Source organism: Xylaria bambusicola, assembly GCF_022495145.1.
Source record: "Xylaria bambusicola strain CBS 139988 unplaced genomic scaffold F5B22scaffold_66, whole genome shotgun sequence".
NCBI lineage: Eukaryota > Fungi > Ascomycota > Sordariomycetes > Xylariales > Xylariaceae > Xylaria > Xylaria bambusicola.
In genome coordinates this window covers 172,077-187,004 of record NW_025953619.1, presented here as the reverse complement: position 1 = coordinate 187,004, position 14,928 = coordinate 172,077, and the positions used below count along the sequence as shown (strand labels likewise).

The 14,928-nt window shown below is 49.4% G+C and overlaps 7 protein-coding genes across 7 annotated transcripts; 5 read left to right on the top strand and 2 right to left on the bottom strand.

Annotated features, from left to right (window-relative positions):
- Positions 1 to 277: 277 nt before the first annotated feature.
- On the top strand, positions 278 to 1,951 carry F5B22DRAFT_490519 (major facilitator superfamily domain-containing protein). Its single transcript, XM_047972349.1, has 2 exons — positions 278 to 1,233; positions 1,289 to 1,951. The coding sequence occupies exons 1-2, from the start codon at positions 391 to 393 to the stop codon at positions 1,853 to 1,855; spliced, it is 1,410 nt and encodes a 469-aa protein (XP_047826138.1). The 5' UTR covers positions 278 to 390; the 3' UTR covers positions 1,856 to 1,951.
- A 1,008-nt stretch (positions 1,952 to 2,959) lies between these two features.
- Positions 2,960 to 4,055, top strand: F5B22DRAFT_639625 (uncharacterized protein; the record flags this gene model as incomplete). The annotated part of the gene is made up of 4 exons (XM_047977741.1): positions 2,960 to 3,042; positions 3,106 to 3,423; positions 3,509 to 3,864; positions 3,952 to 4,055. 4 exons carry the CDS (start codon positions 2,960 to 2,962, stop codon positions 4,053 to 4,055), a joined length of 861 nt encoding a protein of 286 aa, XP_047826137.1.
- A 263-nt stretch (positions 4,056 to 4,318) lies between these two features.
- Positions 4,319 to 5,458, bottom strand: F5B22DRAFT_490428 (uncharacterized protein). The gene is made up of 2 exons (XM_047972346.1): positions 4,899 to 5,458; positions 4,319 to 4,842 (listed from the first exon to the last, which is right to left on the bottom strand). The coding sequence occupies exons 1-2, from the start codon at positions 5,040 to 5,042 to the stop codon at positions 4,765 to 4,767; spliced, it is 222 nt and encodes a 73-aa protein (XP_047826136.1). The 5' UTR covers positions 5,043 to 5,458; the 3' UTR covers positions 4,319 to 4,764.
- A 331-nt stretch (positions 5,459 to 5,789) lies between these two features.
- F5B22DRAFT_490442 (uncharacterized protein) lies at positions 5,790 to 6,695 on the top strand. The gene is made up of 2 exons (XM_047972347.1): positions 5,790 to 6,370; positions 6,503 to 6,695. Exon 1 carries the CDS (start codon positions 5,944 to 5,946, stop codon positions 6,331 to 6,333), a length of 390 nt encoding a protein of 129 aa, XP_047826135.1. The 5' UTR covers positions 5,790 to 5,943; the 3' UTR covers positions 6,334 to 6,370; positions 6,503 to 6,695.
- On the top strand, positions 6,557 to 7,921 carry F5B22DRAFT_639624 (uncharacterized protein; the record flags this gene model as incomplete). The annotated part of the gene is made up of 2 exons (XM_047977740.1): positions 6,557 to 6,919; positions 6,992 to 7,921. 2 exons carry the CDS (start codon positions 6,557 to 6,559, stop codon positions 7,919 to 7,921), a joined length of 1,293 nt encoding a protein of 430 aa, XP_047826134.1.
- Positions 7,922 to 8,736: 815 nt separating this feature from the next.
- F5B22DRAFT_490409 (major facilitator superfamily domain-containing protein) lies at positions 8,737 to 10,593 on the top strand. Its single transcript, XM_047972345.1, has 3 exons — positions 8,737 to 9,066; positions 9,187 to 9,399; positions 9,475 to 10,593. Exons 1-3 carry the CDS (start codon positions 8,935 to 8,937, stop codon positions 10,507 to 10,509), a joined length of 1,380 nt encoding a protein of 459 aa, XP_047826133.1. The 5' UTR covers positions 8,737 to 8,934; the 3' UTR covers positions 10,510 to 10,593.
- F5B22DRAFT_490401 (beta-lactamase/transpeptidase-like protein) lies at positions 10,594 to 12,184 on the bottom strand. Its single transcript, XM_047972344.1, has 3 exons — positions 11,939 to 12,184; positions 11,596 to 11,860; positions 10,594 to 11,521 (listed from the first exon to the last, which is right to left on the bottom strand). Exons 1-3 carry the CDS (start codon positions 12,045 to 12,047, stop codon positions 10,678 to 10,680), a joined length of 1,218 nt encoding a protein of 405 aa, XP_047826132.1. The 5' UTR covers positions 12,048 to 12,184; the 3' UTR covers positions 10,594 to 10,677.
- Positions 12,185 to 14,928: the final 2,744 nt, after the last annotated feature.

Below are 14,928 nucleotides of genomic sequence, written 5' to 3'. Positions count from 1 at the left end.
TTCCTCGTATCCCGCTAGCTCTCCGTTCTCGTTTCTATCGCGCCGCACAGAAAGGCGGGAATCAGCCATGCCCGAGCCCCTTGCCATCGAGATGCGACAAGCCCCTTCAATACCCAGCGGATCTGGCGTGTCGTCAGAGCCCCGTGTTGTCAGTAGTAGTATAGCTGAAGAAAGACCACTGGAACGATTACCAACAGTCCCCGAAGAGGATGAAATGCCGCAAGAGAACTCGAGCACGTCCTCGATCTCCGACACTCTTCTCATCGCAACGATATGTACTGCTCAGCTATGTGCTCGTGAGTCGGTACTTCGCAGTTGTCTCTTCGATGCTACTAGATCTGATAGCTGACTTCCGCAATAGAAGTAGGGATTGGCCAAACCTTGCCCATTATGGAGGGTGCAGGGTCTCGGTTCCATGTTGCGAATGCTAATAACCTCAGCCCGGCTATAGCAGCCTACGCTGTAGCTCTGGGCACGTTCGTCTTGATTGCTTGCAGGTTGGGCGAGATATTTGGTAACAAGCAAGTATTCGTCGGAGGTTTAGCGTGGTCAGCTATCTGGTCCCTTGTTACCGGCACGTCGTTCTACTCGACTCGATCGCTCTTCATCGTCGGCCGAGCTTTCCAGGGGATAGGCGCGTCTTTGACTCTCCCAACTGGCCTGTCCCTGCTGAGGGCGGTAGCACGACCGACAGGTATCCGCAAGACGGTGATATTTGCGATTCACGCCTCTATGTCGCCAATCGGCCTCATAGTAGGGGCGTTTGGTGCGAGTGGGTTTGTCATGCTGACGTGGTGGCCATGGGCATACTGGGCGTTCTCTATAGCGCTCGTAATACTCGCAACAATCAGTCACTTCACTATTCGCTCATCTTCTAATCGACGTGATTTACCACCTGGAGCGCGTGGTATTACCTTGGAGCTTGATCTCCCTGGTATATTATCTGGTGGGCTCTCTCTCGGGTTCTTTGGCTTTGCTTGGAACCAAGCGCTTGTGGTGGGGTGGCAAGAGGTATATATCGGCGTGATCCTGTCCATGAGTATCATACTCGCAGCATTATTCGTCATGATTGAGGCTTGCTACGCGCCGAAGCCCCTAATTCCATACTCGGCAATATCTTGGGAGGTATTCTGGATCCTGGTGGCCGTTGGATGTGGCTGGTCATGTTTTGGGATCTGGATCTTCTATGGCTGGCAGTTTGTGGAAACACTCCAGTTGATAACACCAGTGGTGGTAAGTGACATAATGTCCGGATGGGGAGTTGTTATGCTGACAAAGCTGTACATAGACGACGACATATTTCTCACCCATGGTGATCGTTGGCTGCTTCTGTGCAGCAATCACGCCATTCATACTGCGTCCAGTTGGGCTACATGTCATGTTTTGTGCTGCGCTGGTGAGCATACTGATAGGAGCTGCTATCATGGCGGCCATGCGCATACAGCAGGCTTACTGGGAACATCTCTTCATAAGCGTGCTATTCATGGCATGGGGAGTTTATACGAGCGTCCCCGTAGCCACGAGGATGATTGTGAACGTGGTCCATAAGAAACACGGTGGCAAAGCAGCTACGCTGGTGTGCATGGCCTCGTACTATAGCATTGGCATGGGTCTCGGGATCGCGGGCACGGTGGAAAGAAGCACAATCGGTGGCAAGTTGACAGTGCATAGCAGACTGCGAGGGAGCAGGGCAGTGTTTTGGACCAGCATTGGTCTGGCGGCATTCGGGGTCGTCGTTGGCCTGGCGTTAGCGTGGGTATCGTGGTTGAGCGTGAGATTGGCGGGTGGCACTAGGCGAGCAGGACGACGATTGCATGCGTACGAGCATCGCGAAGGCGTGGGAGGTCATCACTAGCTTGGCGTAGTTTGTGATGTCGGCGACTACGAGTAAAACCCATGATCGTCTGGTAGATAGATAGACCAGAGCTGACCGAAGAGAGAGACCACAAGGAGTGAAAAAGACGAGTCTACTAGAGCTCTCGCTGAACGCGGTGAGCTCTGGCATGTGAAAGCAGGTACCTAGGTACTTTGTACCGCTCTCTAAGATCAGCCACAGAGACCTCTAAGGCCTGATCCAAAGTCGATAGAGATGCTGCGCCACACTATTGCGTAATGATAACGCAGCGCCTTATCCATCCAGATCCACAAGGAGGTACTTATCTACTTACATGTAGTTAAGTACTTAAGTACCGGTGTACTTGTATGTAGACGCGTCCCTAGCGCGGCCAGTTTTAGTTTTAGCCAAATGCACCAATAAAAGTATGACGTATGCGTTTTGACCCCTCAGGTCGCCCTCCCCTCCCTTGATCTGCTTGGTCTGCTTTGGGCTCTCGAGCCCCTCGTTTCAAAGAATGCTGCCTGTATCATATCAGTCCATAAGGTAGAGAGTACTAGCGCAGCACATTCCAGTCCCAAGTCTGCCCCAAGGTCTCTACAGTAAATTTACCATGGCTTGTTTGTGTCTTGCTGTTGGACCAATGATTGCCAGGTCTTCATCCAGTAAATGCTCTACTGCGATGCATCACCCAAACCTACCTACCTAGGTATGAATAGTATGAAGGTACAAAGAGAGTACTTGGGCGGGCTGCTCTTGGACACCAAACAGCCGGTACTGCGTAGGTATCTAGACTCGTAGGCAGGTACACCCGGACGGCAGGCCTCCCACCTCGCGCCCCTCATCTCCCCCATCTCTTTTTTTACTAGAGATAGGTGTTAGAATGTCATGGGATTTTGGCTTGGCTACTACCTACTGTCCTAGACTACCTACCTAGACTACCTACCTAGACTACCTACCTAGACTACCTACATAGACTACTAGATGCTTCCAAGGCCGGCTGCCTATATTCGTGATCATCAACCATCCATAAATAAATTAGCTCTGCCGTAGCTCGCACAATCAGACCTACCACTTCTACTATCCTCATCCACGTCTCTTTAATTATTACTACCCTGCGCTACAATGGCTTCTAACACCACTGTCTACGTTAAGAAGATCGCTGCTCAAACTAAGGAGCAGCAGATCAGAGAGTTCTTCAGCTTCTGGTGAGCGCCATCTATACCCGCCCCCATCATCAACCTCATGTGCTAACCAATCTACCTCGACAGTGGCAAGATCACCGACGTAAAGGTCTCCCAGGCTGACGACGGGACCCAGGATGCCACCGTAACTTTCGAGAAGGAGACAGCAGCCAAGACAGCCCAGCTCCTGAATAACACTGAGCTTGACTCCTCTCAGATCCAAGTCACGGCCGCCGCCGGCGAAAGCGACGACAGTGTCCCGCATACCACCAACGCCGACCGTGATACCGACGAAATCACACAGGAGGAGAAACCCCGCAGTCGCATCCTCGCCGAGTACCTGGCCCATGGCTACGTAGTCGGCGACGCTGCTATCGAGCGGGCCATAGATCTCGACCACAAGCAGTATGCGATCCTGCGCTCTTTGCCACCCCGAGCTCCCTCGGCTCCGTTATGCCTGTCACAGCTTGTTAACACTTGATTACACTAGTGGCATGTCTACGCGTTTCATGAACACCTTGAACCAACTCGACCAGAAATTCCATGCCACTGACCGTGCCAAGGCGGCCGACCAGTCCTATGGCATCTCCAACCGGGCAACCAGTCTCTTCGGCGGTCTGACCTCATACTTCGAAAAGGCCTCGAACACCCCAACCGGCAAACGGCTAGTCAAGTTCTACACTGACAGCCACCGCCAAGCCCAAGACATCCACAATGAAGCCCAGCGATTGAAGGAGCTCAAGAAGGAAGAACACGGCGGCAGCGCCTACAAAGCTGCCGGGTTGGAGCGTGTCTTTGGCAAGGAGAAGGAGAAGCCCGAGGCTACGGCCCCTGGATCCGAATCTGGTGAGTAGATATCCCATGGCTCCCTCTATTCAGATGCCCATTCTCCAACAACTGGTAAATTTGTACCGTACTTACGGCGATAAACAGCATCTTCAAACCCCACACCCAGTGCATCTACTCAAGGCGCGGCGCCTGGCACCACAGGAGGCGCTAGCTATGCCGGAGTAGCTTCAGATGAAAAGAAGGCTTAAGAAGGTACAAGAAGGCATTGGTTGATTGTATGGACAGCTAGTTTTGACGAGTTTCATGACTTATGATGACCCGAGTGTATTCTATCTTAATCTGCGGGGCGGAAGGTTGGTAACGAAAAGGGCTGTCTTGTTTTCCTAGTTTATCTCACCTTGTTATCGGCAGGCTGCTGCGTACCTGGGCCATATCCCAGTTGCTACATAGCAATTTGAAATCAAAGTCGTTATCATGAATTTTAGCCTATCTTCATAGGTGATTAGACTATTAACAGAGTACAATCGGACATCAATGATTGAGGGATAGAGCTGTTGATTACCTACTCATTATGCACGTATCAACTTATTCTGAACACAATCAATTGGGATTAATACAGCATACTCCATTTCTATGCTATAGGCTTTAGAAGTCATCGCGAAAACAGCATGCGCGCCAATCACTTTTCAGCACGGTTCAATCCAAGCAGAAGTAAATAACAAGCGTTTTCCCATAACTAATTATGTTCATTCATTCAGTCATTAAAAAGGCTATATCCGCTCCAACGCCAAATCATTGGATCCTGTTACGTACTCCCGCATCGAGACGTGATAACTAGGTACTTAACATATGTCCGAATTGCTCTCTACTCCCGCGAATCAGCGTTATTCCTTTCCCTCATTCATGTTGAAGAGGATTTTGTGTGTTTGTTGGTTTTTTTTCTCTTGTCTTTTGGGTTTATTGTTTGTGTGCGCCTTTGGCGAATTTCTCTTCCAGACTGGCGTCCATGGGGCCCGGGGGGTTTGATGTGAGGTTCTGTAGGAGAGTCAGAGTTAACATTGGTTCGAATTAGAAGGAGGGAAGTTGCTGACCTTGAGTTGGTCTTGGTTCGTCTGGTCCTTGTTGGCGGCGTTGTCGGTGCCCTGGCCCGAGGCAGGGGCGTCGTGGAGCTGGGCGCCGCTCTGCTGTTGCGGGGGAGGGGATTGGCGGCCTTCGTTCTTGGATGCAGAAGACATGGTGGCTGGTAGGTTTGAAAGGTATGTATTAATGTGAACTATTTGTTATTGTTGGATCTTGAAGTAGAAAGTCGATGTGATGGATGGTGTTTGCTGAGATGGAAGTAATTGTGAATTAACTGCTTGGACTATCTATATACTGACTACGACGAGGGAACAACGTCATACATTACTAAGACCATCTACATACCTACCTACTTACCCCATTACATGTACTCATCTACTGTGTTAGAGAAGTGGGATAAAAGCTCCGGCTACAAAGTGAGTACCGCACTTCGCTTCAATCGTCGATGAGTCTCAGTCATATCTATATATGTCGTCATATGTTGAGAGCTCCTCATGAGCTTAGCAGGCAGCTGTGGGAAAATAGTGGGCTTTCGTGGAGTACTGATGAGCTGCAGTGGATATGTACATAGTACATAGAAGCTCCAAAGAGGCTGTGTTTCAGCCACAGCTTGAAGCCACAAATACGTATTCGGTACCTAGGTATCTGTTAGAACAGGCTCTGAACAGACCCTCGCATTTTAGAAAATGTCCCTCGTTTCGCTTACCTAAGCTAGTCTATCTGTCGCAGTCGATAACTAATGCATAACTAGTTAAGGTTAATTGAGGGATGGACGTCAAGCAAAGTCGTTTTACCCCACGTCAGATTGGGCGGGAGTGTTGGTGGTTGTTGCGTGTAGCAGCCGACGAAGAAGAGCACGAAGAATAACGACGAGTTTAGTTGACCGCCAAACGCGACCACGTAGGTATACGTCTGTCTACAGTAGGTATCTATCTATCGAGGTATCTATCTATCTTTCGGAATAGGTAGATTGTGACCCCCGGAGGCTAGAGCGTCACGTCGTGCGTGTTCGTGTTGTTGACTCTTCTCTCTTCTCTCTTGTGTTTGTATCGTGTTATGTTGTGTTGTGTTGTGTTGCTTCGTGTCGCCTCGCCTCGCCTCGCCTCAACCTTGCATCAAAGCGGTTTGCTTTCCATTTATGCATCCCGCATCACCATAGCACGCACGCACTATTGCACCACACCACCACCACCACCACCACCACCACCACCATCATCATCATCATCATCATCATCACATCGCTATCGCCATTACAGCCACGGCGGCCACTACCATTGCTTCCCTCAATTGATCTGCCAGTTTACCCATCCACCTAAACAAACACCTACCCCTCCAATAACCGCAGTGGGACGACGTGAGACATTCCATACCTACTTAGGTCCATACGAAGTACCTCCTGCTCAGGTACTGTCCACCGATGTACACATGCTGTACAGGATAGGATGACTCTCGAGTCTCAAATGTTGTGGTGACTGAGTATAGAGTACGCTCTTCGATTTTTAACCTCACAGCTATTGTTGTCTACCTCTTTTTTTGGTTCCCCATCTCACACTCTTCTTCGCGTCATCCCTGTCGTGCTCCAACATTCGAGTTTCCCTGATATTCTTCCAACAAGCAAGTAGACACTTCGTTATAGACGGGCACATATCTATACCACTCACTGTGTGCAATGCCTGACCTCAACTCCATCCCTCCTACGCCACAGGGTCTTGCTGCTGCCCGTGCCCATCGCACATCTTCAGCCCAGGCCGCCCGATCCCAGCAACCGTCCCAGAGAGCTTCATCGCCACCCCCTGCGGTGTCTACATCGCCGTCCCTCAATATCCTTCCTTCTAACCAGCAGGCCTTCCAAGAGGGATCTGCCAACTATGTCCCTTCCCCCCCTCTCCCCTCTTCCAATGGAATGGCTCCCCCGCCCGTGCCAGGTCAGGATAACACTGGTGTTGGTGCTGGTCCCGGTCCTATTCGTCACCCACGTCCCTTGACCGCTGCCGAACTGCACTCCCAGTTGGAACAAGAACAGGAATTGCTGGTACGACAGGCTGTCCATACCCTGTGCCCTCTCTGATCATCTTTCCTCCGTCCATCTAACATCTAGTGCTAGGTCAACCGGTTGTCACGAGACTTGACCATGCTGCGAATGGCCCAGAACTCTTCTGTAGCATCAAACGCATCGTCAGCGAGTGCCTCCACCTCTGCCATCGATCAGCTGCATCCGTCCTCGTTCACCGATACCCACATGTTTTCCGGCCCAGGCTTCCCAGTCCCGACGGCCCGTCGACATCATCGGACTAGCTCCACAGCTAGCAGAGGCAGTTTAAGTCAGGCCGCTACCCAAGGATCATCTACTGCCCCAATCCCCATCCCGCAAACGCACTCAGGAAATGCCGCTTCCGTACTAGAAGCTGCCCGAAACCCACGTGGCCCGACTGGGATGAGCCGGCAGAACAGCACGACTTCACATAGGAGCTCAAGTCGCAACCGGTCTCCACAGCCTTACGGAGCCACATCCGGCTTTCTGCCATCTTCGCATTCACAACAACATGGATTCCCTCAAGATTATGGCCCGGGGTATTTCGTTCGTGATAGGACCTCTTCGAATGCCAGTGTCGCCGCTACCCCCGGATCAGAGCTCTCGCCAGGGCTGATGCCGGCCACTCTGCGATACGAAGAGACGGCGCACTACCGAAGCGAGCTGGAGGTAGCGAAGCGCGAGAACGAGGCATTGAAGAAGCGGGTTAAGGATCTTGAAAGGATGCTTAGGGATCGCAGAGAAAGCGAAGTTGGAATAGGCCGGGTCAGAAGCGAGAGCGGTAGCACTGCTACAAGCGTCAGCGTGAGCGGGACTACTGGCGTCGGCGGCGTGGTGGGCGGTGGCACGGGGATCGCAGGCGGTCGTCGGGATGAGCGTCGGGCTCTCACGGGTAGCATTGGAGTCGGCGTGCCCGATGAAGAGCTGAAAGTGGGCGATAGCGCTGCGACGACGGGGACGCCGCTGGAAACATCACAGACGCTACAGCACGATACGAAATGATGCGAATTCTTTCTTTTATCCTCCTTCAACTCCGGCGGCACGTTTTTATCAGAGAAACCCCTGACGCGGACTGAGGAGCCTCATGGATCAGATGATTCATACTCAAATAGATTTGATCTTTTGCGTCCCTGCTCTCCTACTTATCTCTTAATGCGGAAGCTGGCGCCGGGAGATTATTACATTTTGCTTGCTTGCGCTACTCAAGGACTCATAGAATTATATAATACGATTATGTTGTATGGCTTTCTTTGATGGGCTGCCCTATCGTCCCTACCCTTATTGCGATAATATCACCATGTGGGAAGTCAGGGGCTATTCATCATGCTATGAGTGCTATGAATGTGAGTGACATTTGGGGTAGAGAGCGGTATGTACTGGTATCGTGACATAGCAATGTGTAGCTCGAGCAATACACGCGTGCATCGTCCACGTAGACATTCTCATGTCTTCGACGTCTCCTTCATTTAAGTAGGACATGATCCCGAGGGCCCCGTGTCTTTCTTATACCCTGTTTCCCCTTAAGCTCAACTATTATTGTTTTTTTTTTTGCGCCTTGCCTTGATGCTTTCTTTCCTTTCTGCTGGTGAAGTTAGGAGTTAGACACGAAGATATCCTGGTCTAGTCTTTTGAATGCCTTTCCCCCTTTTCTTTCCCCTTTTTCTGTGAATTCTGTCTTTTATCTATTGGTTTGTTTGTTTATTTGGGTTATATATGATGATTATGATGATGTAGACACGTCGGCGCAAGGTAAAAAGGGTGGGCCTGAGTCGTATACCCCTCTCCCCCTCTCCCCCGGTTCTTTCTTCTATTGATATGACCTACTTACTATAGGTAGGGAGGGAGGAGTTGATTACTGCCGGTAGGACCCGGTTAATTATCTCCGACGCTATGGTGCGTGGTCGGCTTGGCTGGGGGTGGAATTGTGTGTTTTACCGGGTAGGAAGGGTGAGATGGGGTGCTTGTTCAAATGAGAAGGATTTAAGATAATCTTTAGAGTAGGTTTTATCGTTGCCATGACTGATGTCGATGCTCGCGCGAGGATGGGTCGTCTCGTGCGATTTATTGCTTGGATGCCGTCTTGGCTTCGCTGGGATGATGGTGCTGATCATGAACTTACTTGGGGTCTTGTCGTGATCTTTGGGTTTGTATGTTTTTTTATTTTCTTCTCAATCCGGGTAATAAGGGGGTTTCTTGAATGGACGATACAATTTGGTGTCTTGGACCTGGATAAGGCCAAATATCTGACTGACTGATGACCATCGTAGGCCGGCGCCTTCAGCGTGGCGAACTTATACTACACGAACCCGATCCTCAATATCCTCGCAGATGAATTCGGGGTGTCCAACGAGCGTGCCGCGCTCATTCCCTCCGTGACGCAGGCCGGGTACGCAGGGGGTTTGCTCTTCGTGATTCCCTTGGGAGATATCCTTCGTCGACGATATCTTGTGCTGGGACTTGTCTCTTCGACTGCTTTTGCGGTACGAGTTCTCTTCTCGCATCACTCAGTTCACCTACCTAGCTATGTTTCAGTCTTGTTGACAATGACGGTGTAGTGGCTGGGATGTACCCTTACCACCTCGTTCTCATCTTTCTTAGGCCTCTCATTCCTCGTGGGACTACTCACCGTCACGCCTCAGCTCATGTTCCCCCTAACAGTCCAGTATGCGCCGCCGCGACATAAGGCAACGATGACTTCAGTAGTGATGTCCGGCGTTGTCCTCGGCATTCTCATCGCGCGTCTTATAAGCGGCATTATAACCCAGTATACTTCCTGGCGAACGGTTTATTGGCTCTCCTTCGGGCTGCAAGCTCTCATCTTCATACTTCTTTTCTTCTTCCTGAAGGACTACCCCGTTGCGCGCCCGGGAACATCATATCCTGCTATCTTATGGCGAATAGTGAAACTGCCTTTTCTCAGCCCAGTGCTCACGCAGATGTCTCTAGTTGCGTTTCTATCTATGGGCATGTTCACAAGCTTCTGGACGACTCTCACATTTCAGCTCGCCGAAGTTTTCAAGTTATCTACGCTGGCCATAGGACTTTTTGCGCTGGGCGGTATATCCCCCGTGTTCCTTAATCCGGTCGTTTCGCGACTGCTCACGTCGCGCATCCATACACATGGCACACTCATCATCGGATTGTTAGTTACACTCTCCACCGTGCTTGTAGGGACATTCGTGGGGACATTTTCGCTTGCGGGGCCGATTATTTGGACGTTCCTTGGAGATCTAGGGGTCAACACTATCATTGTGGCTAATAGGATGGCCATCGCGAATGTCGATCTAACTGCGCACAATGCTGTCAATTCGGTGTATATGATCTTCACGTTTGGAGGGCAGCTCTTTGGCACGGCGGTGGGGAATACACTTTATGCGAAGGGCGGATGGACGTGGTCGGGTGCGCTGAATATTGCGCAGTTGGGCACTGCTCTGTTACTGTTGTTCGTCAAGGGGCCCCATGAGAAAGGTTGGGTTGGTTGGAGTGGCGGGTGGGATTTAAGGAGTCCGGAAATAGGGGGTAGTGATGATCATGGCAGTACTACTTCATTAAGCCGCGTGGAAGAAAAGGGGGAAGCAGGCACCGGTTGAGAGAAGCTGAAGAAGGGAACAAATGATCCGTATACAGATTAGGCATTGGTCATTTAGAGATATACACATTCATGGATTTGAATAAGGTATGTATATACGAGATCTCAGATGTTATATCTACAAGAACATACCAGACGGAAATATCGCATGCCTCCATTTCTGCCCATCTCACGCCAAGCTGTTCTCCTTCTCGACTCGTCGAGCTTCATACACGGTCCGCTCAAGCTCATCAAACATATTCACCAGGATCTTATTCCCATGCGGCTCAACCTGCGTGAACACCGCACCCGCGAGCCCCGACTCCCGATCAATCCACCAGCGTCCATTCGTCGCACCGCTCCACATCATGCTTCCCTTTCGCCTCTTCCCAGGGACATCCTCGACGTTCAAAACCCCGCCCAATCCATGATCGAGCGGCGCATCTCTCGGCAGTTCAGGCGTAAACCCGCCGTCCCGCGCATACGCCGCAATAGCCATCAGAATGTCTTTCTGCGCATCGTTCAGCTGCGACGCGAATAGGAGATCAGTGGTCTCCGGGCTCAGAATCTTATGCGCCAGAATCCCATGTAATAACCGCCCGTAATCCGCGAGCGAGGAGAATAATCCAGACCCGCCTGCTTCGAAAGCGATTTCATCGGGAATGGGCGAGGGCCCAGGGTTAAGGACGATACCTCCCTTTTCATCGGTTTGCGCGTATGCGAACGCTAGCATACGCTCTTTCTCACTCTTCGACGGACGAAATGTGGTAGATTCCATGCCAAGGGGACCGAAGACGTTGTCTTGCAGGTATGCCGACAGAGACGACGCCGTGAGTTTTGTGAGCAAGTAGCCCGCCCAGTCGTATGCTGTCCCGTAGTACCAGCCCTCTCCGGGCGCAAACTTCAGGGGCGTCGTGATCCCTTCTAACGTGTAGCTCATGTAATTCGTGCTACGCCTGGTGTATTTAGCCCAGCGGATTAGGTCGGGGTCCGCCATGTCTACGCCCATGCCTAATGTGTGTGATAAGAGGTGTCTGCGACTTTGTTAACAGTGCGCATGCTCGACTAAATAAACGTGAGGAATACTGTAATAAGGGGAGATAGTTACCTTAAGGTAATAGTGCGCCCGTGGGCTTCCAGAGTAGGTTTCCCATCATCGTCAAACCCACGCAACACCTGGAGCGCCGCGAGCTCTGGCAGTGTTCCGCGTATGTCATCATCAAGGCCGATTATACCCCTTTCCACGAGAAGCAGCAAGCCCACCGCTGTCGCGAGCTTACTCATTGATGCTAGCCATGAGATTGAATCTGGCCCGTACGCCGGAGACGATGGGTCGAAGTCTAGACGTCCGGCAGTGTCTGTGTACACAACTCCTTTAGACGAACCGTTAGTATTGGTAGTCGCATGTCAGGGGTATAGAAGGGGGATGATTAGGTATGTGATTTTCTTACCATTTCTGTCGACAACTACGAATCCCGCTGCTAACAGTTTATTTCTGACCTCTGTGTTGGCCTGAGTGACGACGTATGATTTCAATATCTCGTCTAATTTCTTCTCCATGGTGTCTGGTATTATGGTAATTGATTAACTTGCACCGATTTGGTGAGAGGTCATGTAATCTCCAGTTAGGTTCTCGGGCGTCGCCAGCACAAATAATGAAAAATTGCAACTTAACTAAGAGCTAGTACTCCCTGATTGTTATTGGCGATGCCTACCTGCTACATTGCGCTATGAAGTTAAAGATCATATTTATATTATTAGATGACGCATCCTGAGTTACTATGCCCGCATTGCTCGTATTCCGGCCGCACGTCGCCAAGCCCAACGCAAGCGCCTCAAAGGGGCCTCAATTCCAGCGCCCCGCCAATGACTTCATAGTTTCGAAGACAAAAGAGTAAAAACTCAATTGTCGATGCTGCATAGTACTTGGGAAATGCAAGCCATTCTCTGCAAAAATGAGGTCCTGACAAGCTGGCTTTCCGTTCTGGGTGTAGGGTTGGATGAATCATCTTCAATCATACTTCTGGGCTCATGCACTATGCAACGTCGGACATTTAATTTTCAGTTTGCTTCAATACCTAAAAATAGACCAAGAGCCGCACTCTTTTCCGACTACGAAGTAGGTAGACTCAGCTTTGTTGTTGTGGCAAAATACACTACAGTAAGTAGGTGAGTTAGGTTCGACCCCTAACCTAGGTGTTCTGTGTACCTTAGCGCGCCAGGGGGGGGGTAGGAAATTTATGTTAGATATTCTCTGGAGTGAACTCACTATATTTAGCCCAATTGATTGACACACAGATGTTTCGATTAAAAGTATACCTACATTAAATTATGTTAGCATTCTGACAGTATTTTTATTAGAAATGACTTTATTTCGAAATCGTGTTCGTTTTCCAACATGATTCCAACATGGTGTTGAACATCATGTTCTATAGCCCCCTATAGCCCCTACAGCCCTTACAGGCCCTCCAGTCCCTACAGCCAGTACAGCCAATACAGCCGTAGCTGATGGCAGGTACGGTGGGAGTGGCTATATTACCCCTCACAGTGGATTCCTTCAGTAACTAGAACTTCTACTCTACAACATCAATACAACCCCTTGGCAATCCATTCGTTTATCATAGCCGTATAGACCTAGCTATACAGACCTAGCCATACAGGCCTAGCCACTTATTCAACCAATCCAATCTATCGCCAGTTTCAAGGATCATCGCTGCAAGGATCAATCCAATCCAATCTACTACTACCACCACCACCACCCTGAAGGCTAGGAAACCTATCGCAATCGCTTCGTAGTTCAGGACTTTAACGGAAGGTTTCGTAGCCTTCGTCAAATACCGTAGGGGGAAAGGATTAAATGAATATTAAGCTATACAATAGTTATACGTCAAACATAGCCATACATTAAAAATACATTTCGTTCAACATATGTTCAACATACATTTCATTTAAAAATATAATTTAAAGTAAAAGGTACATTAAAAATATAAGGCTTTATATATAAAAGTAAAGTACTTATGATATTTCGCTGTAGCTAGCTTTATATAGCTGTATTAGGTTGTTAGGACCTATTAACCTAGCTGTGACCATTTTCCTACCCCCCCCCCCCCCCCCCCTGGCTATCTAGGTAGATAGCCAGGTAATGAGTGACCTAGGCTGTAAAAGTTGGAGAGCTCTCTAGGTATCTCTTCATCAGATTCACTTTGTATGCAGCTTCATGTCTTGGTGAGACTTGGTTGTCTGGGCGGGGAGAAATGAGCGAAGCAGCGAATACCAATAGCGCCGTCAGGTATCGAACCCTGCTTGTGTCGACACCGTTTAGCTAAAGATTATTAAGGCGATTCAGGTATGAATAGAGCGTATGGGAACGCTTTCACTCTTCTTACAATTGAAAGTTTGCACAGGCATAGGTGTGCCGATACCATTAGGTTTGATGCATTTCAGGTTTGTTAGCGTACCTAGTTGAGTGAGTCACAACTTGAGGGAAAGCTGGGTAACTTGGTTCCCAACAACTTTCATCACCTGCGACCATGGGTGCGAATCTTAAAAGAAGCAAAAAGACTTTCAAGATAAATAGCTACTTTTCTCACGGGCCAGGTTGTTTTACTCCAAGTAGTTAGTTAGTTGTAGGTAGGCTCCCATGCAACTTGCGCATCTATCTTAATATTCATCTGCCACCTATTCACCTAACTCACTACTTAAGGAGGTAACCCTTCAATCTTGAAGCTGTTTCGGGCCGCTTTCATTCTGTATTCTACCTAGGTAGAAGACGCAGTTGATTAGGACTTCTTCAGCGCCTTCAAGGCCCCACGGTTCAGTGGAGGTTTAGTGCCAAGGTGCTACCTAGGCTGTAACCCCAGGTCGAACAAATCAGTTAAAATCTACTACGTAGACTACACTATAATCGCTTCAGGTACATCATGCAAACTACCACACAGCTCCGCTCTCTATTCCATGAAGTTGTAGTAGTAGATTTTCGATATAAGCTAGAAAGTTACTTGAAGCCAGTTTCTTGGGGCAAGGATATGAATATCAGGGTTGCGTTAACTATCATTATATATTAGAAGGTTTGAATGCTACGCATCAGAACAGGGTTCGGATACTACAGTCACTAATTCTCCAATCTAGACGTCAGCCTAATACGGGCATGGTAGGCGAGTAATTACTACTGTATGCCTTAGTCACATGTGGTCCTGAACTGTACTGGCGATTGTTACGCTGGTACCTACTTATGAATGTGACCTGAGTGAATGGTCATGAAGTATCTCGATCATGCGTTGTTATTATATTACGAATTATTTATCCCGTCGCCTGCATCGTGGAACAACAAAGGCATTACTGTTCGTATTATGCGTGCAGTCGGCAGTTTTCTACCTCGGGGGGCTTGGTTAGATCATGTCATTGCGACACCTGATTAAATCACCAGTAAAACCAAGGATAT